The 25,483-nt window shown below is 47.2% G+C and overlaps 1 protein-coding gene across 1 annotated transcript in view; it reads left to right on the forward strand.

Annotated features, from left to right (window-relative positions):
- The first annotated feature begins 4,606 nt into the window (after positions 1-4,606).
- TMEM38B (transmembrane protein 38B) overlaps positions 4,607-25,483 on the forward strand; it is a 376,766-nt gene continuing 355,889 nt past the window's right edge. Inside the window, exon 1 of the mRNA XM_078676654.1 lies at positions 4,607-4,890. Within this exon, the coding sequence (XP_078532780.1) occupies positions 4,782-4,890 (109 nt within the window). The 5' untranslated portion in view covers positions 4,607-4,781. The remainder of the gene's footprint in view (positions 4,891-25,483) is intronic.

Below are 25,483 nucleotides of genomic sequence, written 5' to 3' on the forward strand. Positions count from 1 at the left end.
CAACAGAAAGACACTGACCTGTTTTGGGAGCTAATTAACAAAGGGACTCGAAGGGATCTGACCCAATCCCAAATCATATTACAGGGCAACAGTGGCTTAACCACTTTTTAAATCTATATTGCGGCAATGAAGGTATCCTGCCTTTACAGAGCGAGATTCCTCTATCTAGATCTGGGGCTTCTATACCATCTGAACCCTTTGATACCCACGAGGTAGTCCTGGCAATAGAGAGTATAGCTCCCGGAAAGGCAGTGGGCCCTGATGGCCTACCCGGAGACTTACTCTTGTATGACCCAGAACCTTGTGCGCACTTTATTTCGCTTTTGATTAATCTCATCACTAAATGACACGCCGTTCCTGATTCTTGGAAGGGTGCTGAGGTGGTTACAATATATAAAAAGGGGAATAGGGAGGACCCTGCCAACTACAGGCTGATTAGCTTAATCGACGTTATACAGAAGGTGGTTGGCAGGGTGCTCCTCTTGAGGATTAGGTCCTGGATGGAGGATGGGAACATCCTTTCGCACTTCCAGGCAGGCTTTAGGCAGCGGGTGGGCACGATGGACCAGGTGTTTAGATTTTTTATGGTTCATTGGAAAACCGTGGTCATTGGGAAAGGCAGTCTATATCTGGCCTTCATTGACCTGAAGACCGCCTTCGACCTGGTCCCAAGGGCCAAGCTCTGGCAGGTGCTGCATCTCCTGGGCATTCCCCCTATGATCCTCGACTTCATCAAACGCCTTCACTGCGGAAACCATGCCAGAATCATGTGGGGCACACAGGGACAGTTGACAGAGAGGGTCGCGGTGAACAGGGGGGTATGCCAGGGCTGCGTATTGGCTCCGACTTTGTTTTCTCTCTTTGTGAATGGGGTGGTAGACCATCTAAGAGAGGATCCAGCAGATGCCCCTACCCTGGCTGGCGAAAAAACTCCTACACTCCTCTACGCCGACGATACCCTCCTGTTATTGAAAAGCCCAAGTGGCCACCAAAAACTGCTCAATAGAGTTAGTCTGTTTTGCGATACATGGGGGTTATCCATTAACACTACTAAAACGAAGTTAATGACACTATCCCCGTCGAAACGTTTTAGAAACAATATCACCCTCAATGGCTCCCCATTTGATATAATCAAGTCTTTTGAATACCTGGGAATTCGGGTCACAAACTCAATGAAGTGGAGTTCCCATATGGATAAAATGTTCTTAAACCACAAGCGGGTGTCCGGGGCAATTTTAAGAGAACAACAACTCTCTGTAACTAAACCAGTAGCCCCGGCCCTTATGGTTTATGATGGCAAAGCGTTACCCTCGGCCATCTACGTGTCTGAATTATGGGGTTTCGAGAACACTAATGACCTTGTAAGATCGGAAAATACGTTTTTTAGAGGTTTGGTTTCTCTTCCAATCTCTACCCCATTGAAGCCCCTTTACCAGGATCTGGGTAAACGCTCTATCAAGGATATTGTACGCCTCCGCCCCCTTTTATTCTGGGCACGCATAAGAAGGACTCCCGAACTGGCTAACTATGCTGTTGCTCTTAGCAAACTTATCAAAGCAGATACAGGCAACAAGATCAAATGGATTGCCAATTTGAGGTAGCTTGTATCAGAAATAGGGTATGGGGAGGCATGGGCCAATCAGATCCCGCCACCTAAACAAGATATAAAGAAAGCATATTGGGAATGGGTGGAGGCTGAACAGGCGAGCAGTTCGAATCAGGGGATTCTCACTGAGCGGTTTCTGGAACACAAGCATGTCCGGAAACTTGAACCTTTTCTCGATTTCATCCAAACTCCAAGAGACAGGGCGCTCTATATGAAATTGAGAATTGGAATCCTCCCACTTAACGATCTAACAGCAGGTTGGAAGCGGCGTGGTCCATCAGCTGTAATAGCTACAGCTGCTTCATGCCCTGGCTGCGCAGCCCCTATCGAGTCTATTGCACACTTCCTCTTTGCATGCCCAGCATATAGGTTTGCAAGAAGCAAATGGCTCAAAGCCATTTGTAAAATGCTGGGTTCTAGAAACTATTGGGTGGCCCTATGCTTTTTAAAAACCGACACACCCTCCCTTACCATGGTCTGTGGGGTAGCGAAATACTTGGGCTGTGCATGGTTAACACGTTCGAAGCTCCTAGCAAAAAGTATGAGTTAGGCTCTGTACAAGGTTGCCCTCCGATGTATTGTTTTATATTGTTCTTATTCTATCTTACCGCTTTTATTGTATGTATATTTTTTATAATGGAAATGCTTTGATGAATTTTATTCACTAGTTGTATGGACTACGGATTTTAAAATTATGAACTTCGAATGTACATGCTTTTATGATAATTTTGGTATCGAATAAAGTACATACAACAACTTGTCCTGGTGCCAATGGCCAAGATGAGAGGGCTAATAGATTTATAAAAGAAGAAATTCAAGCAGCATTAGAAAGTGATTTAGATGTTTTTTAATTTTTGAAAGAAAAGGTGTGTAGTTATCATTTGACTCCAAATGCTTGTACTGGAGTTGATCCGTACTTTTTAATGAGGGGGAGACAAGCAAAATCTTTGTTGACACCTTTGTTTAAAATAGAAGCTAGAAAGGAAAATGTGTGGAATTATCCATTAACAGAGCCAAAAAGAATATTGCTGATTCTCGCCTTTCTGTGAAAAGTTATCATGACTCATTTCATAACGTGAAAAGTAAAAATATAGAAATTGGTGATTGGGTACGTATCATCAAACCTACATTGAACAGTAAGGGTTCTTCTAGGTTTACTAATCCTTTCAAAGTTGAAAGGGTGACTGATACCACTGTTTTACTAAAGGACACGGGTTGGTGGAATAAGAGTTCTGTTGTGGTTCTTAAACCAGGGCAAGAACTATTTTTTGCTAAAGAAGGAGATGGTGGTTTGGTATGGATTAATGGTGAGAATAATGAGGGGGACGGTACCTGTGCTAATTTTCCACATTCTAATTTGTCTGAATTCAATGAAGAAGAAGTTATGAATTCGGGCTCTTCTGCTCAATAAACTTCTGTGTTACAAAAGAAGAATTCTAGGATGCCTAAAAAGTTTGATGATTATATTTTAGATGTTTAAAAAAAACAAAAAAAAACTTTACTGCTATCTTTTAGTTATTGATTTATTTTCTTTTGTTTAAAAGGATACTTATGGTATTTGTGTCTTCTCTCTATTTTTATTATAGAATTTAGATTGGTACCTATGTCATATAGAATGTATTGATGTAACCTTGGATTCTTTAGGAATTCAGTTTGTGAACGAGAAGCGGTTGGAGATCTGATTGAACTGGATGCGTTTCCTCTGCACCAGTGGGTCTTTCTACAGCACTTAATAAATTACATTATTTTCATATCATTTTTGTCTCCCTCTCGTCTTTACAGTGCTGTGTTCCCCCCCATACTGGAGTGTGTCATCATGTATGAGTTCACTAGTGTGTGCATGTGTTCTATGAATTTTGGCTAGTACATTGTGTCCAGCAAACTGGTTTTAATATACGAATGTTTTAGTTTATCTTATTTTAGATAAACAATTAATGTCTCCTTTTTTCACCACCCCTTTAGTGAGAAGGTAGGCAAGGAGGTCTAGGTGCCCTGAAGAAGGCCAGTTGAGGCTGTAGGAAATTGCCCAAAACATGTTGGCATAATGGGAATGCAGGTATCATTGTATTCCAGATAACTTTTCTTTCACTGATGGGTAATGCTACCATTGAATAAAAATTCTCCTCAACCATATTAATCTAAATAGACCACCAGAATTGTCCAGAACAAATGTATATACAAGAGCTTCCAAACATGGTCGAGCACTCCCTGGAGGTACTATCATATCAAGGTGTGAAAAAAGCAGTTGAAGCATGCCAACATTTGGTGTGTGAGATGTTTTCTCTTATTTCTTTTCTTCATTCCTGTAGGAGCCAGTATGAAATAGTACCGGAGCATGATTTTGGGCTGTTCACGTTGTATTGTGTAGATAGTTGTAGGATACAGGAGGATATATGAAAGCTCTAGATAACCTCTCACACTTTCTCTCCCTTTTGTGTGCTGAATCAATAGACTATGGCTGCCATTTCTATCACTGATTTAGGCACAACTCCGACAAGACTAGTTCAGTAGCTCAACTACTAAAAATAATTCCTTCCATGTTTATCATATAGCCCTGTCAACAGCATTCTTCTGATGGGTGGCACTTAAATTAACTCAATTCAGATAGGTGAGGTTGGCAATTTTGTTTATATCAAGCACTAAATAAGGATCCTTTTGCCTTCAGTTATTACAAATGTTATTTTAAAGCATATACTAAAAACTGCCGGTAGCCTGATTCGTCAGCTCCGACCTATCTCTAAAATAAGACCGCTGTTCTATAAAGTAAGGATGCGAGGATTTAACTGTAATGTAAAAACTGCGCTTTTCAGTAGCCAATACAAAAACAATTATATTGACATCGCAACCTACACCATTCCTTCCATGAATACGCCACGTCAGTCAGACTAAATCTGCTGGCATCCACGGTGGCCGGAGAGGGACAGATTTACTCGCTTTCCATTGGGCGGAGATTGCACTGTGTACGGAAGCAGTGGTGGCGCTGGGAACTGCGGCTGGAGTTGCTCTGGCGCGAGGCTCTGTCCGACTGCATTCGGCGGAGAGGGCTCGCGCTGCAGCTGTTAGCTGTCAGTCCGGGGCGCGTGCCGAGCTCCCCATCCCGTCTCCAGGGCTTACCCGTGCCACCTGCCCACCGCATCCCTGCCTCCCGCCTGAAGGTTGGGGTGCGAAGCCAGCCATGGAGCTCATGTCCGATGTTTCCCTGGAGTTCTCACGCATCTCCATGTTCCCTTTCTTCGAGTTGGCCCATTACCTGGTCTCCCTGATGACACTGAGGGAGCAAGCAGGTGAGGAAAGCCCATATACCACCCCTAACCTTCAAGGAAATTCGGGCAGAAATAGGGAGAGGTAAAGAAGAGTAAGATTGGGCGAGCAAGATGATAAGTGGGCAATTGAGAGGGGAGTGGGAAGGGAAAGAAGTTTGGCTAATAGGAATAAAGACGGCAAATCCTAGAAGTTTTGGACCGAGAGTGTAGGAGACATTACATTTCTTTGGGAGACAGGAGAAGCCTTGAAACGAGTCTGGTTTGGCTCAGCGAGCCAAAGTATGGACCGAGACATCACATAATGTAAATTAGATCAAAAATACCACTTAAAAACATGATAAAGGCTTAGAAAACCTTTTCAACATTTCTAGGTGCTTAAATTAAGTACATACGATTATATCACTGAAACCAGGGACTTTTATTGACAGTAATATTTTTTAAACTATAAACATTCAAGAATGCCTCCTGTTTTTATGATGTTGCGACAAGTTACTCAAAATGTGACAAGAATAGGCTTTATTTAAATAGCTCATTTTATGAAATGTGAAGCTAGATTTTGTTACCGTATGTAAATGAGGTTTTTGTAGAGCATAGATCCTGTTTTAAATTCCTACAATGTGCTTTGAAACTGAATGGTTAAGGACAATGGTACATAGTGGTGTTAAGCAAAGTCCACCTATCACACAATTTGGTCACGCAGGGAACCTGGGATTTTAATTCAGTACCGTATATTGTACTGTTACGAGGTTGCATGGTTTCTCTCTTACATTTAACACCACCGTCAAGTTATTTATTTAGTGTAAGTATATGTCGTTCAATGAGTACAGTCCTCACACCTTACATCAAAGTGACGCTCTACACACATTCATATACAAACACATGCATATTTATATACGTCTTTATATACGTCTGTATATGTGTGTAGTTATACGATTTAAATGTATGATTTTCTGATTTGAACGTTTCCACAGACACTGTAGATCAAACATAGCACTTTATTACTGAAACCTCAGAGATTCTTTAAAAAGAAAAGCTATAACAGAGCTTTCCCTGGCATCGTCCTGGGAATTTGGAACTCCGCCCCCTGGAATTAAAGCTGAACCCATCAACTACATCTTTCAAGAAAGGAGTTAAACTATTGCTCTTGAACAGATTTCTGCCTTAGACCCTAGTAATTCCCTCTTTCAGCAGATTTTGACCCATCAACCGCACCTTATGATTACTACTAGCTGTTTCACTGTTTGATTTCTCATTATCAACATTGGGGTGATACCACCCTTATTTGGGATATTTGCTGATCCTTGTACTGTTTCTAGATTACGGCATTATGATTACTGCTTGCTTTTATGTTTTTGTCATTTCTGATCTATCTATCCTAACTCTGAGATGTCACCACCCTCTTCTGGGATGGTGCCTTTGACTGTACTGCTTTAGATTATGACATCAATTTTACTACTTCCTTATTATGGTATTGTCTGATCTATTGGTCATTGAAGGGTCACTACACTCATCTCGGGTGTTGGTCTATCCTGTATTGCTCACATTTTTTGACACAACTCACTGTATAACCCCAGGGCTCGAGTCTGGGTACCACGCGGGTGGACGGCGTCCCCTCACTTATTTTACCGGGAGCTCGATAACTGGAGCAAATGTAGCCACACATTCACTCTTTGGCCTCTCTGGGGCGAGATCGGAGCTCATTCAGAGCGCTGCTCACGCGCTGGCTTCTCTGATGCAATCACATTTAAGGGGTGAGCGAGGGGAGGCATGAGTCTGATGGTGCAAGACACCTTTCGTGACGTCACTTCCTGTTGTGACGTCAGCGTCCCCCCACTTCTCTTTTTAGGACTTGTGCCCTGTATAACCCTATCCTCTCAAAAAGTGTAAAGCGCTCCGATAGCTGCAAAGGTCGCGTTCGCGCTATATAAAAAGCTTTAAATAAATAAATAGAAATGCATGTTTAAATTTTACTTTGCACATGTCTCCTTGAAAAATTGTAACATAAGGAGCAAACTCTGTAGAAGCTTTGCTTTTGTTACTTATTTAATTGCAGTCTCGGACGTGTTGAGTCTCTCCTAAAATACTTCTCATTCTTAAGTTAGTGGAGCCAGCTGTAATATTTACATAACAGAACATCTGATGCCTTCCCTTACTCTGCTGGTTGGCCAAGCTTGACAGACTGAATGAGTTTAGTGGTGGTTCAGGAACTCTAATGACCACAAATAAATAATTAACAAAACAACGAGGGCTTCAAGAGACTGAAGCAATGCTGCACCTTGACTGCAAAACATTTTTTGTCTGCGACTGTTTAACTTCAGTTGACAATTCAAATCTGGAGGAAATATTGTACCCTGCACATCCCCTTCTGAACCCGCTTTAAAGTTTAGTGCGATTAATCTCCTCGTCACCCAAGGTTGCTACACCCATGTTTGGGACGGGCAGAAGGATTTCACGAGTCAGGTAAATGATATACAATTTAACACAAAGGAGTAGATTTAATGAGTAGAGTGGGACGGGGACTCATGGGAACAGAGGAGAGAGCATACGAGAAGTGGGTAAATCAGTGGATACACATGGTACATGAGAGGGCTTGGGTAGATTGCAAATAAGTAAATGAGAGAGATAAAGGATAACACCTGCGGTTTAAAAGGTTAGGTTAAATATGAAGAGGAAGCATTCAGAGGAAGGAGTAATTTGATAAAGAGATATGTGACATGGAATGAGTTACTTAGTTATAGGGAGGGACTGGGGTTTTATGAAAGAGTAGGGGTGAATGTAAGGCTGGCAGGTGGTATAAATGATGGTTCTGAGTTTAAATGAGATTGAAGGGCCAGGGAATTAATGATAGGGGTATGATAAATAAGGGGTCACTGGGGAAAGGGGTGCCTAATGGGGGAAAATAAAGGGGAAAGGGTGTGCATTTGATAGAGCTTGAAAGATAGGAGTGTTAAAGAGGGATGGATTTTGTATGGATAACGAGAAAGGTAAATAAGGTGCACAGTGTATACTAGGATGAGGAGCAAATTACTTGGCAAATGATGGGTGAATAAGAGCAATGAGTATATTAATAGTGAGGAAGAGAAAGGGGTAAGTAATGGTGAGGGGTTACACAAGTTTTTTTTTTATTTAAGTGTGCAAAGCTGGCCCAGGGGCTTCAGAGTGTTCTACAAAGGGAGAATTGGATGGTGTTAACTGAATAGGACCTCCAGGTTAACAGAACTTAACATGTTGTGTTGCATGATGAACGATTTTGAGGGTCCTGAGAGAGTCCATTAATGTGCATATTGGCACAGTGTTGAGTGTATGGTAAATGTACTTTCTGATGCACTCTTTTGAGGATTGCTAGTATCGGGAGCATTGCGTTACCTGAATATAAGAGTTATGTGTACGGTGTTGGGTGTATGTGGGATGTTTTTATCTAAGATGTTCTGTTGGAACGTCATTTTTTATTGTTAATGGCAGAAAAACATGCGGAGAGGACAAGCCATACTTCATGAGTGCTCCTCTCAGCAGCTACATTTGATTTACCTTCAAATAAGTCCTAATTATTTCGAACTTTATCATATGCCATTACATCAATGATGGATATTGTGACCTGTATATCTTAAGTCTTCATTATCAACTGTGAATAGATGTAGAATCCAAATCACCAAATTGCTGCCAAATCCTGGTACATAAAGTCAACTTAAAATGGAGGAATTACTTTTATTGTCACTTAACATGCAGTGCAAAAAATAACAGGAGCCAGTTCTTTCTTTCCCATGTCTAAAGTCTGAATCTTTTTAGGTCGAAAGCTACTAGAGAGCAAGGCTGTTGTAAGCTTACAGTGAGTTTAGAGCCCGCCCATTGTTTACAAATGGCTGACTTCATTGTCCCTATAATTGCCTTGCTTCTTATTTGTTGGCTATCCGTCATCTTCTTATGTTTCTCCCCCCCCACTGGAGTATGGACCCATTACTTGTGTCCTTCCATTGCTCTGTTTTCAGGCGCTCCCTTTTTTTTTGTTTTACGCACTCTATGAGATTGCATGTGTTTTCCATTTGTCTTCCTCTGTACTTCTAAAGCCGTAGTCCTGGTGCTCTTTCTTTGCCCGTGTGCTTCTCCCTCTAAAAAAGTGTTTTGTAGATTTATATCTTTGTGCATCATTAATGGCTTGTGATATGCATTTTTTTAATTAAGCTTTTATTTGTAGTTTTTAATAAAGACTCACAGGTGTACAGCATTAAACAGCACATACTGGTGGATTGTACAGCAGAGTATCGTACGGAAAGCAGGACCTCCCAACTTATGGAATGATAATCCAACAGAAATCAAATTGCACAACAATATACTTAGTTTGGATCTTCCTCTGTTGTATATTCATCCACACCTGACTTGTTTTGATCGCTCTCATTCAATTCAGTATTCAGTAACTTATTCTATAGCTCCCTCCATTGCCTGAGCCCCTTATGTAGTTTGCCATCTTTACGACTAGCTTTCATATGGACTTCCTCAGCCAGTGGCCATTTGTGCACATCTCTCATCCACATATCAACCTCGGGGGCACACATTCCCATCCATGTTATTGCTATTCTGACCTTACTAACACTATGGGCAGCTACAAGAGTTTGTAAGCTGCTTTACACTTTTTAGGTTTCCGGACATGTCTCAACAGGCAATGTAGCAGCAACAACTACATACGAAGGCCGGGCTACTCTGCACCTTCTCCAATACCTCAGCCCAGAAATGTCTGCCCTGGGACACCACCATGCTAAGTGCAGGAAGTCCGTCCCGTCCTCTCCGTACCGAGGGCAAGTATCCGGGCGGCACGGCATAATGCGGTGCAACTTCACAGGGGTCATGTGGGTGCAGTGTAAGTAGTTGTGTTTGAGTTTAAAGTGAGCGTTACATGATACCGTATGTGTGAGTGTGCCTATTGCTTTCCACGCCCTTTCACCTAGCGGCTCTACCATGTCTGCTTTCCTGGTGGCCCGCGCCCTGGGAGGGGGCCCGTTGAATCAACCCTCATTGCATTATAAAGGAGAGAGACTAGTCGGTGCCCAGCACCACATGTGAGCATTACATCCAGCATGTGTGTAGTCTTTGGGATGGCCAGATATGCTGGCCATGCTGCTTTAAACAGGTCGGATATGCCAGCATAATGTAAATAATGGGCCTGCCCGAGCCCAAAGTCCCCGCGGGCTTGTTTGTTGGAGATAAATGTCTCACCTGGATATAAGTCAGCCAATATTTTACATCCTCTCTCCTGCCATGCCCGGTCGGACATATTGTCCATCATTTTCCTCACTGGAGCAAGAATGCACACTGATAGTTCCCGATGGAACGGAGCGTGCTTTAATATCCGTTCCATAAAACATTGCCAGATGCTCGCAGTCTGTTTAACTATATCCGAGCCGTCGGGAGCCTATCAAGCAAAACTTTTCCTTTTAATAGCTTCTTCTCCCAGTAATCCCCTTCATCCAGCCACCGGAACTCGTGCTGCAAGTTTCCTGCATAGTAGTAAAGGTCCAATCTAGGGGCCTCCAATCCCCCCACTTTGTTCAGCTGATTCAGTGACCAGAGACACTCTACTACGACGGCCGGCCAAATACAGGTCCACTAGTATAGAGTTCAACTGCTTGAATACCCGCATGGGGATAGGGCACAACAAGTTTTGGAGCATATATAATTAACGAGGCTGCACTATCATCTTAGCCACCACCAGTCTACTCATCAAAGAGAATGGCAGTGTGTTCTAAAAGGGCCCTGATCGCCTCAACGCATCCACCGGTCTTCGCACTTCGAGGTGCAATAATTGTGTGTCCTCAAGCGCCACCTGTACACCTAGGTATCTTCAACGTCCCGTCTCCCAACGCAGCACCAGACAGGTAAGGCGCTTCAAGGGCAGGGCAACCAGATAGGCCAGTGGGAAGATAAAAGATTTACGTTTGTTAAGGCGAAGTCTCGAGTAAATACTGAAATCCTCCATGATCTACAGCAGTTTTGCCATTGCCTCACGGGGCGAGGTGACATAGAAAAGGGCATTATCTACAGACAATTATATCACGTGTAGCATCCCACCCGTTATGCTGCCTACCGCTCAAGATCCCTCCATGCCCACATCGCCAGTGGCTTAATAGCCAGCACAAATAGCGGCGAGAGCGGCAGCCCTGGCGCATAAACTTCTCCAGCAGCCACCCCCGAGAACAACTCTGACCCACACAGATTTGGGCGCAGTATATAAGAGTTTAACCCTGCGGAGGAACCTAGGATCGAATCCAGCCGCCTCAGTACTTCCAGCAGGTATCCCCAATCGACAGTATCAAAGGCTTTTTCGAGATCTCTAGATACCAGGGCCAGTTCCTCGTTCCTGTGGCGTATCTTGTGCATGAAATGTGTTAACCGCTTTATATTCATACTGGTAATGTGACAGGATATAAACCCACATTGGTCCTCATTGATCAAGTGAGGCATATATGGAGTCAGCCGTTGCGCCAAAACTTTACACAGCAATTTAACGTTCATGTTAATCATGGTGAGTAGTCGATAAGCAGCTGGGTCCCGGCTATCTCCTACTGGCTTCAGGAGCATGACTATCTTTCCTTGCCTCATTGTTGGGGGCAGAAGCACCCGCTCATATGCCTCCTCGTACACCTGTAGTTGGGCCTGTGCCAGCCTCTCTGAGAATGTCTGGTAAAATTCAATCAGGAATCTGTCTGTGCACAGCGCTTTGGTCCTGGGCATTGACCACAATGCCTCTCAAACCTCTTCAACAGTTCACTGAGCTTTGAGTTCCTTCAACGCAGAAGGTAGTAGGCACTGTAGCAACAACCCCCATAAAGAAAAACATAGCGATGCTGGCACACTGTCGGGTCCACTGTATATACTGTGTGCAAGTGCTGCTGAAACACTTCTAAGAATTCCCCCCTGTTATGCACTAGGCCTCGCGTCTGTCAAGCAGGTCGTCAAAGGTGTTGCCTGCCCCTTCTGCAAAATCCAGGCCAATAGCCACCCAGATTTTCCCCCTCAGCATAGAGCCGCTGTTAGTACCGGCAAAGTGTGTACTTGTCCATTCTGTCCCATTAGTCTCTAATTCGCACATGCAGCGTTCTCTCTCTGTCACTAGTGTCCGGGCGGGCAGGACTCCCCATCTGATTCTCCGCCAGTGCGCTCTCCTCCTCGCCCAGTTACTGTTGCAGCTGGCGGCAAACCCTGTACGTCAATCCCATACTCGACCTCTCCCTCATCACTGCCTTCATTGCCTCCCACTTCGTGGCTGTGCTAGTTGTCCCCCTCCAATTGCAAGTCATGTATTGTGTTAATACCTGTGATTGGGTCTCCCTCCCCACCTTATCGTTCAGTATGTCAGGAGGCAGTCTCCATTGTTGAGGACGCATTTGCCCCCACTGTACCAGACATTTCACCGGTTCATGATCCGACAGGAAACGGGCCAAATGAGTCACCTCCTTCTCAGGAAATGCGGGCACTCATATCATCAACATCCTGTCCAACCTACTATATGTGCCACTAGTGGGGGAGAAACATGTAAACAGCTTGGGGGTCGGGTGCCCTCCACGCCAGACGTCCCATTTTTTTGTGTCTGCATTGGTTTATTCCATATTTTAGGGGGTGTCTATCTAAGTCGGGGTCTAAAACGTAATTGAAGTCACACAACCACAATAGTGGTGCATCTAGTTCTGGGGTTATTATATCCTGTGGTTTGAAAAAATATAGGGTCATCAGTGTTTAGGGCGTATGTGTTTAAAATAGTGATGTCCTGGGAATGTAGTGTACCCGATACGAGCACATAGCGGCCATTCACATTCGCCTCCTTGTATGTAAGGGTGTACGGTGTCTGAGGGGCTACCCACACCGGTGTGCCTCTATCATATGAGTAGGAGGAATGAAACATTTGACCCCGCCACTTCTTTGGTCCCCTGGCGGCCCCCGTGTCATCTAGGTGCATTTTCTGAAGACAGACTACGGACACCTTGTGCCATTTAAGAAAGGATTACAAACCACAAAGTGTCTGGGTGTGCGCTTTTAAATCAGAGACATTTGTACAAAAACCACCTCAACTACTGGAGTGGTTTCGTGTTTTTATTACACCTTGATGAGTTGGTCAAATTTTGACATAAACGTTCCACTTTTGAATTTTGTCAAAACCAAGAAAAATAGTACACTCAACATGAATAACAATTGCACAATTGACATTAGGACGAATGAAAAAGCAAAAATGTACGGCACATACATTTACAAAAAATTACTATCAGAATAAGGTGACCAGTCCTTCAATTGTACTACAATCCTCTTCTGTCAGACTTTCGTATTCCTATCAATCAATCAATCAATCAAGTCATTTATAGAGCGCACTACTCACCCGTAGGGTCTCAAGGCGCTAGGTGGGGGGGGGGGGGGGGGGGCGTTACTGCTCGAACAGCCAGGTCTTGAGCTTCTTCCTGAAGGAGAGGTGGTCTTGGGTCAGGCGCAGGTCGGTCGGGAGTGAGTTCCAGGTCTTGGCGGCCAGGTAGGAGAAGGACCTTCCTCCTGTTGTCGCTCTTCGGATGCGGGGGACGGCGGCGAGGGCGTGGCTGGTTGATCTGAGGTGGCGCTTGGGAGTGTAGAAGTTGATCCGGTTGTTGAGGTAGCTCGGGCCTTGGTCGTGTAGGGCTTTGTGCGCGTGGGTGAGGAGACGGAAGGTGATTCTTTTGTTGACGGGGAGCCAGTGCAGGTCTCTCAGATGTCCGGAGATGTGGCTGTTTCGTGGGATGTCGAGGATGAGTCTGGCTGAGGCGTTCTGGATCCGCTGGAGTCTCTTCTGGAGCTTGGCGGTGGTTCCGGCGTAGAGGGCGTTGCCGTAGTCCAGTCGGCTAGTGACGAGGGCCTGGGTGACAGTCTTCCTGGTCTCGGTGGGGATCCACCAGAAGATCTTCCGTAGCATGCGTAGGATGTTGAAGCATGACGAGGAGACGGCGTTGACTTGTCTGGTCATGGAGAGGGAGGAGTCCAGGATGAAGCCCAGGTTGCGTGCGTGGTCCGTCGGTTTGGGTGCGGTGCCCAGGGCGGGGGGCCACCAGGAGTCGTCCCAGGCGGAGGGCGAGGAGCCCAGGATGAGGACCTCCGTCTTGTCTGAGTTCAGTTTCAGGCGGCTGGTCGTCATCCATTCGGCTACATCTCTCATCCCTTCGTGCAGGTTGGCTCTGGCGGCGGCGGGGTCGTTGGTCAGGGAGAGGATCAGCTGGGTGTCGTCGGCGTAGGAGATTATGTTGAGGTTGTGTTGGCGTGCGATGGCCGCGAGGGGGCTCATGTAGATGTTAAAGAGGGTGGGGCTCAGCGAGGATCCTTGAGGGACGCCGCAGATGACTTCGGTGGCCTCTGACTTGTACGGTGGTAGGCGGACTCTCTGTGTTCTTCCGTTGAGGAAGGAGGTGATCCATTCCAGTGCCTTCTCCTGGATTCCGATGTTGCCGAGGCGCTGTACTAGGGTGCGGTGGCAGACAGTGTCGAAAGCTGCGGAGAGGTCCAAGAGGATGAGGGCCGCTGTTTCTCCGTTGTCCATCAGGGTTCGGATGTCATCGGTGGCAGCGATGAGGGCGGTCTCGGTGCTGTGGTTCGCTCGGAAGCCAGACTGTGAGGGGTCGAGGGATCCATTCGTCTCGAGGAAGGCGGCCAGCTGTTTGTTGACGGTCTTCTCGATGACTTTGGCCGGGAACGGGAGGAGCGAGATGGGACGGTAATTCTTGAGGTCGGTGGGGTCTGCTGTAGTTTTCTTGAGAAGAGCGCTGAGCTCTGCGTGCTTCCAGCTCTCCGGGAAGGTGGCGGTGTCGAAGGAGGTGTTGATAATGTCCCGCAGGTGGGGTGCGATGACCGCGTCGGCCTTGTTGAAGATGTGGTGAGGGCAGGGGTCAGTCGGAGATCCGGAGTGGACGGAGTTCATTGTGCGGATGGTGTTTTCGGTGCTGATCGGAGTCCAGGTGCGGAGGGTGGTGGTGGGTGGCGTTGTTGCGGTTGTGGCGTGCGTTGGTTGGTTGCTGAAGCTGTTGTGTATGTCCGCGATCTTGTTGTGGAAGTAGGACGCGAGGGAGTTGCAGAGGTCTTGCGACGGGGTGATGTCATTGTTTCCGGCGTTGGGGTTGGAGAGCTCTTTCACGATGTTGAAGAGTTCCTTGCAGTTGTGTGCGTTTTTGTCCAGCCGGTCCTTGTATGTATTTTTCTTGGTGGCGCGGATCAGTTGGTGGTGTTTCCGGGTGGCGAGCTTGAGGGTGGTCATGTTGTCCGTAGTTGGTTCCCTTCTCCATACTTTCTCGAGGGCTCGGCAGTTCTTCTTGGAGCTCTTGAGTTCGTCGGTGAACCATGGGGTTTTTCTGCTGCCGGGTCTGCTGGGCGGGGTTCTCAGAGGGGCGAGTTCGTCCGCGCAGTTGTTGATCCACTTCGTGAGGTTGTCGGCGGCCTGGCTGGGGTTCGCTGAGCTGGCGGGAGGGTGCTGGCTCAGGGAAGCGGTGAGCTGGTCGGCTGTGATCTTGTTCCAACTTTTTCGGGCAACCTGTTGCTGGTGTTGGTGGATCGTCGTTCTTTTGAAGGTGAAGTGGACGCAGCTGTGGTCCGTCCAGTGGAGTCCTGTTGCGTGGCTGAAGGTGACGTCTTTGCTGGATGAGAAGACGGCGTCGAGTGTGTGTCCGGCGAGGTGGGTGGGGGTGGTCACCAGTTGCTTGAGTCCGAGGTTGGCGAGGTTGTCGAGCAGGGTGATGGTGTTGCGGTCGCTGTTGTTCTCCAGGTGGAAGTTGAGGTCCCCCAGGAGGATGTAGTCGGCGGAGGGGAGGGCATGCGGGCTGATGAAGTCGGCGATGTCCTCGCTGAATCGTGTGCGTGGTCCCGGGGGTCGGTAGATCAGGGTGCCTCTGAGGGTGGTCTTCGGGTCGGTGTGGATCTGGAAGTGCAGGTGTTCGGCGGTGGTTAGGGTGTCGTCGGTGTTGGTCGTGATGCGGATGGTGTCTCTGTGGATGATGGCGATGCCTCCTCCCGTCTGGTTGGCGGTGCGGTCCCTCCGTGTGATCTTGTAGCCCTCTGGGATGGCGATGGCGATGTCGGGCGCTGAGGAGGCGTTCATCCAGGTCTCAGTGAGGAAGGCGACGTCAGGGGCGGTGGTGTCGAGGAGGTTCCAGAGTTCTACGGCGTGTCTGTGGACGGAGCGGGTATTGAGCAGGATGCACTTGAGGTGGTTGCTGCTGGTGTTCGGCTTGGCGAGTGCTGGTGCCGGGTAAGTCCGGATGCAGGTGAACTTGCAGGCGTGGCAGCTGAAGGGTCCGTGGGTGTGCCTCGGGGAGGCGCGGTGACATCTCGGGATGGCGCCGGTGTTGAGTGCGATGAGTTCGGCGGCGTTGTAGGTTCTTCGGGTCGGCTTCCGTCGGTGGGGGCCAGGGGTCCTGGCACTGGGCGCGGTCCAGGCGCGGACGGGCGCAGACGGGCTTACCGTTGGCGCGCCCGCTGCGCGTCAACGCTGCGCGTTCGCACGGTCGCCATATATGGCGAAGTGCGCGGGTGGGCGGAGCAGCTGGGAGGCGGGAGCGGGGAGGGAACAGAAGGAAAAAAGGGGCGGGGTCAGCGGTGGTGGCGGGAAGCGGGGAGCGGGGAGGGACGACGGAGGGCGGCAACAGGCAGGAGAGAACAGGAAAACAGCGGGAGAAACAACAATGTTAACAGATACAGCGGGAAAGACAACAATTATGGCAATGACACTTCTACTTAATCAATACAGAAAAATAAACACCAGGGGCACAGGGAGCGGAGCGCCGATCACGGACCACGCCGCTCTGGGGAGGGGGCGTGGTCACGAGGCGGCAGTCGGGCAGCAAGGCACAGCGGAGGGGGAAGCACACGCAGCAGCTGGTGGCCGTGCGGCGCGGGAGCGTCCTAGGACTAGGACACACTCACCTGCGTCGCACGGTCGCCATATATGGCCAAGTGCGCGGGTGGGCGGAGCAGCTGGGAGGCGGGAGCGGGGAGGGAACAGAAGGAAAAAAGGGGCGGGGTCAGCGGTGGTGGCGGGAAGCGGGGAGCGGGGAGGGACGACGGAGGGCGGCAACAGGCAGGAGAGAACAGGAAAACAGCGGGAGAAACAACAATGTTAACAGATACAGCGGGAAAGACAACAATTATGGCAATGACACTTCTACTTAATCAATACAGAAAAATAAACACCAGGGGCACAGGGAGCGGAGCGCCGATCACGGACCACGCCGCTCTGGGGAGGGGGCGTGGTCACGAGGCGGCAGTCGGGCAGCAAGGCACAGCGGAGGGGGAAGCACACGCAGCAGCTGGTGGTCGTGCGGCGCGGGAGCGTCCTAGGACTAGGACACACTCACCTGCGTCGCACGGTCGCCATATATGGCCAAGTGCGCGGGTGGGCGGAGCAGCTGGGAGGCGGGAGCGGGGCGGGAACAGAAGGAAAAAAGGGGCGGGGTCAGCGGTGGTGGCGGGAAGCGGGGACCGGGGAGGGACGACGGAGGGCGGCAACAGGCAGGAGAGAACAGGAAAACAGCGGGAGAAACAACAATGTTAACAGATACAGCGGGAAAGACAACAATTATGGCAATGACACTTCTACTTAATCAATACAGAAAAATAAACACCAGGGGCACAGGGAGCGGAGCGCCGATCACGGACCACGCCGCTCTGGGGAGGGGGCGTGGTCACGAGGCGGCAGTCGGGCAGCAAGGCACAGCGGAGGGGGAAGCACGCGCAGCAGCTGGTGGCCGTGCGGCGCGGGAGCGTCCTAGGACTAGGACACCTTGAGGCATCTGACTACTCACAGCTTGGGGAAATATCCAAAGCTGGATAAGAAATCACTCTGGAGTTCGACTTGGTCCTGTAGACCATGCAGAAGGTAACGCCCTGCGGGGTGAAAACTCGTCCTGAAATGTCCAGTGCCCTAACATCCGACACTCTAAGGCAGGAGATCAGGCACAAGAGCATCACCAGTTTTGCCGAAAGTCCTTTATGGGACAAATACCTATTGGACTGCCAAAATTGGATCAGGTGGAGCACCTTATTAACGTCCCAAAGTGACGAATTTCTAAGCTCTAGATGGAGCGTTAGACATATGCCCCTTAACAGTTTGCAGACCATTGGGTGTTCCCCAACTAGGCAATCTTAGATCGGCGTATGACCCGCTGAAATCGCCGACCTATAGGATTTAATCGTGCAGTACGCCAATCCCTGAGATGCTAGGGATGCCAGTAAGTTCAAGATTGCTACCACTTCGCACCCCATGGGATCCTGATCATTCCAAACACACCAACTGACCCATCTAGACCAAGCTGAGCTATATAGTGTATTCATGCTGTCTGCCCACGCTGCTTCTAGCAGCTGCTGAGCCTCCTTCGAAAGGCCATATACTCTCCAGCGATGCCTGAAATCTGCCAGGCCCCTAAAGGCATTCTCCCTTGCTGGACTAGCGAATGGGGATGGCCCTGAGGGTCCCTCAGAAGTAAAGGATCGCGGGGGAGAACCCCAGAAAAGTTTCAGTAGAACTGGAAACCATACTTGCGACCTCCAGTACAGTGTGATCTACACACCCCTCGCTTGCTGCCTGCGGATATGCGCTGTGAGTTTCATTACCATCACGAACGGGGGAAAGGCATGCTACTTCTCCTCGACCCAATTGTGAAGAAAGGCATCCGTCGCGGCCGCCAGAGTGTCTGGCTTACAGCTGTAGAATTTCGGAATTTGGTGATCTAACCGGGACGCTTAAAGGTCTACTGAGAATGGACCACACGTATCATGTAGCTTCTGGAAAATCTGTGATTGCAGCTGCCATAGGCTTATGACTGACCAGCTCCTGGAGCACCTATCTGCCACCACGTTGGACACTCCCGGGAGATACTCCACTTTCACCGAGATGTTGTGGGAGAGGCAAAAAGTCCACAGGTCTTTGACCAAATCCGCTAATGCCTTGGACTTCTTACCCCCTAGGTGGTTGATGTAACGCACTGCCGAGATATTGTCCATCTTTAACAGTACGCTGCGAGACACTTTATCCTTGGTCCAGCACTGGATTGCGATAGAGCCCACCATCAACTATAGACAATTGACGTGGAGCTGACCTTCTTCGACAGACCACTTTCCTCCTGTAAAGGAGTCCCCGCAGCGGGCTTCCCAGCCCGACTTGATGGCCTCCGACTCTATTACCAAGTCTGGATCGCAACTGAAAATGGCTCTGCCGTTCCAGTCTTCCATATGGTCTAGCCACCACCTCATCTCCATGCGGACTTCCTCTGTCAGGGGGTTCTGGTCCGAGTATTGCAGGACCGTGCAAAGGAGAGAATCCTTCAAACGCTGAAGCACCCTGTAATGGAGTGACCCCGGAAAGATTGCCTGAATCAAAGAGACCAGAATACCCACCAGTCGGGCTATCTGCCTCAGAGAGGTGAAGGAGCGAGCTAACATCCTTCTCAGCTCCCTGCGGATCTTGGCAATCTTCTTCGGAGGAAGACACAGAGTTCGGACCACCGAATGGATGGTAAACCCCAGGAACTTCAGCTGTCTGGATGGGGTCAGTAGAGACTTTTTGTCATTGATGACAAACCCCAGATTCTGAAGGAGTTCAACCGTCTCCTGCAGATGGCTCACGAAGCGTAAAGGACACTGCTCTAGGAGCAAGATATCATCCAAATAGATGATGAGGCGCATACCCCTGGCACGTTTGAGAACCTTCATGAAGCACCACAGGGCTGACGAGAGGCCGAAAGGAAATATCTGGTTCCTCCAGGAAAACTGTAGGAAAAACCTGTGTGGAGGAAAAACTGGTACCGCTAAGTACGTGTCTTTTAGGTCCAAGTGGTCCATCCAATCGTTGGGCTGCAGGAGGTCCATTAAAAGATGGATTCCTTCCATCTTGAAGTGGTGGTATACCAACCACTGATTGAATTCTTTGAGATGTTTTACCAGACGCTGTCCCCCGTCCGTCTTGTCTACAAGGAAGATGTTGCTGAGAAAACCTTTTGGATGCAAATGAGAAGGTACCATCGCTCCTTTTCGCAACCGATCCTCTACCTCCTTGTCGATTTGCAAGGCCTGGTCCTGTGCAAAAAACAACGGTCTTGGGCAAATGTCCTGAACAGGAGTGCCGAAAAACTCTATTTGGAAACCTGCCCCCCATCTTGAGATGGTGAAAAGGAGAATGGCTCACCTGCTGTGGCCAATAGTTGGCCTCTTGCTGCTCCTCTGCCTCCCCGGCCTCTGTAACCTTGACGAGACTGGAAGAATTCCTGCTTGCCGGGATCTGTGGCTTTCTTGCCGCCTCTTTGAGGGCCTTGGGTGTTAAATCGTCCGGTCGAGCGCCCTCTGCTACGACCGGCCCAACAAAAACCCTAGGGTGGAAGACCTTTTTTATTGAGGATTGGGCCTTATCTAGGGACGTGAATGTGGAGACCATTTTTGTCCGTTCTTTGATGAATGGGTCTCCTAAAAGTCCACCCTGCCCGCCTCCGAAGAGGCCAGATCCCCACGTTTGGGATCTACTTTGAGGAGGAAAGATCTTTGCCTTTCAGTAGAAAGGGCACAGTTAGCATTCCCTAAAGAAACTATTGCCCGCTATTTCCAATTGGAGACTCTCTCCGGGGATAAAGGGGTACCTGACAATTTTGCCTCCTCTACCAATTCAAGAATCTTAGTGATTGGCCCTGTTACGTCTAGAAAGGAACTCCCCCCTAAGGCAAGCTCTGCCCTCTTTTTCTAGGGGTTTCCTCAAACATCCTGCAACAGACGCTGAGACTTTAGGGGAGGGAGTCCACTCCGAGGACCGTGGGTTGATCAAGTCCTCCAGGACCAACATGTTGAAGAGCTCCTCTGTATCTTTGGTAGTGTCTGAGGGTGACGCTGCCTTGTCTGGTGAATCCCCCAAGGACTCCTCTTCATCTTGACCTAATTCTGGGGTCTCATGGAAGCCCGGAATGGTATCCTGCTGTACCATTACTTGTCCTGCTAAAAAGGCCCTTTTTAACCTGTCAAATGCACCCACGTCAACTGACAAGGTGCTTTTGCGCTTCTCGGTGCGTTGGGGTCTCTCTGCCTGGAAAGCACATGCAAATTGCATGATGCGGCGCTTAAAGGGTCCCATAGCTTTCGCCACTGCCTGATGAATGGACGAGTCCATGGTGTCACAAAACTTGTCATCGAGGGGAATGACCTGCAGGGATTCTTCATCTGCGTAATCCACCTCCATGTCTATGAAAAATATAGGGCACAAGGGAGGTTGGGACCAAAATCACAAAAAAATATGCGTGACCCAGGTGGCAGTGAAACGCTCTATGCGCTAGCAGGTAGGTACCTGGTATTAATGGCAGAGATGTTTTGGCAGTGAGAAAAAATCACCTGAGCTAGCTGGCAGGAATAGTCCTGACCGGGTGCAACTCACCCTTATTTATACTGGTTGTCACGCTGGTCTGGGCCCGCCCCACCACAGCTTGCAAGCACTAAAAATAGAGCTTAGACACCCCCTAGGTTATAACGCGCTATATAAATCGAAATAAATAAATAAAATATGCGCTAGGAAAAAAATGCCTCACGGCGTTGGTATAGACCCACGTATCGCAGGCGTCACGCTGTGGAGGTGTAAATTATGGACCCACTCTCAGCGGGCTTCAGGGTTCCTAGACCGTGCAGGCTGCAATCGCACGTCAGTTGAGGAAAAAAACTGTGGCCCTGCGACTGAACTCGCCGATCCCACCACACAGAGTGGCTGGGATCAGCGAGTTGAGTCATGCGCTCCCACCGGTCCGACTCGCGCACTGCACTGCTAAGCCTGCTCAGGGGGCGGCTACGAGCGGAGCATCAACGATGCTCCCGCAGCTCCAAGCTAAGGGGAGAAGCAGATAAACACCCAATCAAGCGCAGAACACAGCCCGCTGCCCCACACACTTAAAACCTGATGAAAAACAAGTCAATGAAATATTCACAGCAATAAACAGAACAATCACTAACAGCCTGATTCATCAAGCCGAAATCGGCTCGCAAAGGGCCAGATTCTGAGAATCTGGCCCTTTGCGAGCGCTATTTTTTGCATTTGGGATTCATCATCCCAAATGCAAAAATCGGTAATAGCGATTTCGCTATTTTGCGAGGAATTACATTTAAGGAATCTCTATTTGAGATTCCTTAAATGCAATTCATCATCCATTTTAAAATTGCGAATTCGCAATTGCGGCCCGCTATTTACCGCGAGGTCAAACCTCGTGGTAAAAAGCGAAAACTTAGAAAAATGCTTTTAAAAGCATTTTTCTAAGTTGCATGTTGCACACACACATGTCCTTTGGACATGTGTGTGCGCAACACCTGTTTCAATTTGTATTTAAGGGGTGCTACAGGGTGTCCTTTGGACACCCCTGGCACCCTTTAAATTGCTATCTTATTTGCGAGTAGCAAATTGCTAATCGCAAATAAGGAATACTCCCCATTCATTCCTATGGGCCTTTTGGCCCATAGAAATGAATGGGGAGTTATTCCTTATTTGCGATTAGCAATTTGCTAATCGCAAATAAGGAACATGTAGGAATCACAATATTTATTGCAATTCCTACATGAATCCCGTTTTGCAAGTCCTTAATAGCGATTCGTTATGAATCGCTATTAGGGGCTCGCAAAACGGGAGAATGATGAATCAGGCTGTTAGTTCCCACCGCACCGTTAAGCGCAGGGGAACATTCACTGAGAGCGCTATATCAATTTGAAAAGGCGCTCATTTGCTAAACCGACCTTTAAGGTATAATTACATTCTACAAATCTGAATGAAAGGAAAAAAACTACTTAAATGCTGGCAGCAGGAAAGAAAGAGGAGTTGCCACAGAAAGCACGCCTTTGAGGATAGCAGAGGCTGCCTATTGGTGAACTGTGCATGAACTGTGTGAAGTACCATGTGAGTGCTAGTTTTTTGTTAAAAAAAGTTAAAAGTTAAACACTGCTGGAAGTAAGGAATAAAGAAAGTTACAGCATAATCCTCGCCTCCGGTCCTGACATAGAATTAAATACAAAGAAGAAGGGGGTTCGCGTTTTGCGTCCCCGTCTGCTGCACTGCTGGATAGCCAAGGAACCATTCCTCGTGCATATCATTTATTCAGCTCTTGTTCAACAATATAATCCATGGTAATCCATATTTTTGTATCGTTCTCCTGTTTCAAGTATGCTTCAAAAGAGGATCACTCCGGAGACAGCCAGGTGGTACTTAAAATGTTTTATTTTGCATTTTCAAATGTCTGATGTTGCCGAGGCTTTTACATAGACATGTGCTTCCAACATTATTACGAGCAAACCATTATAATCACCCAATGCATTTCGAACTTTTAGTTCTTCTTCAGGGGTACTGAAAAAAAAAAAAAAATAAGGGCCACATCAACCAATGTCTGAAAGTAACAAATTCAATTCATTAAAATAACACAAATAAATTCATCAACGTTCAAAAAAACGTATCTTTTAACCTACAATAACCATTGCCGAGTATGCAGTTTAATCACGCCGTGTTCGCAGCGGCCCCTTCCATTTGACCTTGCTCTCATATCTACGCATAGCAGAATCCAAAGACTTAATCCGAATAGTATACTCTCCCCACACCCCTAGTTAGTCTTAAAATGAAGCCTCTAAATCTAGATATGACATATACCTGGTGATATGCAAAACAGCCAGCGGCTTGTAACAAGTCTTTTTCTTCATATGCCATGAGTTAAGCCACAGTCCCATCGACCTGAGGTTCCCCTCCTAACTTGTTCTTAAATCCTCCACCCACGTGTTTACCCGCCTCTTTCTCAATTGTCCTCACGTGATCTGGATCGGTCACCGTGTGTCTTTATAACTAGGGAAACTACCTGTCCCACCATGCACCTACGTTTTTCAAATAAATCGGCATGCTCAAAATTATCACAAAAGGTTTTTAAACCGACATGATCATCAATTTATGAATATAAATCATCGATAAATGCTAAACAATATATTAATAGGCATACAAATGAACCATGAATCAATCGAACGTAAGTTCAACGAAAAGTAAATAAAATGCAGTTTCAACTTAGACATGAAATTAACATAGTCCATATTTGATGTTATCATTTCCGTTGTGTTTGGACGTATAGCTGTCTCTTTAGCGAAATAATCCTTCCAAAGTTTATACAGAAATAGGTCAAACCGTTTGTGGTGCACACAGCTAGTGGGACAAAAACTGTTTGCTAAACATGAGAGAGAGTAGCGTGTGCACACCTTCCCTTTAATTACTTATGGCGTTTCATCTTTTTAAACTTTTCGGAAGTTGCGTGCAAAACAGAACTGTGTTTGTCCCAACACAGGGGTATAAAGATAAAGAAGAAGGGGGTTCGCGTTTTGCGTCCCCGTCTGCTGCACTGCTGGATAGCCAAGGAAACATTCCTCGTGCATATCATTTATTCAGCTCTTGTTCAACAATATAATCCATGGTAATCCATATTTTTGTATCGTTCTCCTGTTTCAAGTATGCTTCAAAAGAGGATCACTCCGGAGACAGCCAGGTGGTACTTAAAATGTTTTATTTTGCATTTTCAAATGTCTGATGTTGCCGAGGCTTTTACATAGACATGTGCTTCCAACATTATTACGAGCAAACCATTATAATCACCCAATGCATTTCGAACTTTTCGTTCTTCTTCAGGGGTACTGAAAAAAAAAAAAAAATAAGGGCCACATCAACCAATGTCTGAAAGTAACAAATTCAATTCATTAAAATAACACAAATAAATTCATCAACGTTCAAAAAAACGTATCTTTTAACCTACAATAACCATTGCCGAGTATGCAGTTTAATCACGCCGTGTTCGCAGCGGCCCCTTCCATTTGACCTTGCTCTCATATCTACGCATAGCAGAATCCAAAGACTTAATCCGAATAGTATACTCTCCCCACACCCCTAGTTAGTCTTAAAATCAAGCCTCTAAATCTAGATATGACATATACCTGGTGATATGCAAAACAGCCAGCGGCTTGTAACGAGTCTTTTTCTTCATATGCCATGAGTTAAGCCACAGTCCCATCGACCTGAGGTTCCCCTCCTAACTTGTTCTTAAATCCTCCACCCACGTGTTTACCCGCCTCTTTCTCAATTGTCCTCACGTGATCTGGATCGGTCACCGTGTGTCTTTATAACTAGGGAAACTACCTGTCCCACCATGCACCTACGTTTTTCAAATAAATCGGCATGCTTTTCAACTTAGACATGAAATTAACATAGTCCATATTTGATGTTATCATTTCCGTTGTGTTTGGACGTATAGCTGTCTCTTTAGCGAAATAATCCTTCCAAAGTTTATACAGAAATAGGTCAAACCGTTTGGGGTGCACACAGCTAGTGGGACAAAAACTGTTTGCTAAACATGAGAGAGAGTAGCGTGTGCACACCTTCCCTTTAATTTCAAACCGTTTGGGGTGCACACAGCTAGTGGGACAAAAACTGTTTGCTAAACATGAGAGAGAGTAGCGTGTGCACACCTTCCCTTTAATTTCAAACCGTTTGGGGTACTTTTCGTTGAACTTACGTTCGATTGATTCATGGTTCATTTGTATGCCTATTAATATATTGTTTAGCATTTATCGATGATTTATATTCATAAATTGATGATCATGT

The sequence above is a fragment of the Lissotriton helveticus genome, chromosome 2_1, assembly GCF_964261635.1.
Source record: "Lissotriton helveticus chromosome 2_1, aLisHel1.1, whole genome shotgun sequence".
In the NCBI taxonomy this organism is placed as follows: Eukaryota; Metazoa; Chordata; class Amphibia; order Caudata; family Salamandridae; genus Lissotriton; species Lissotriton helveticus.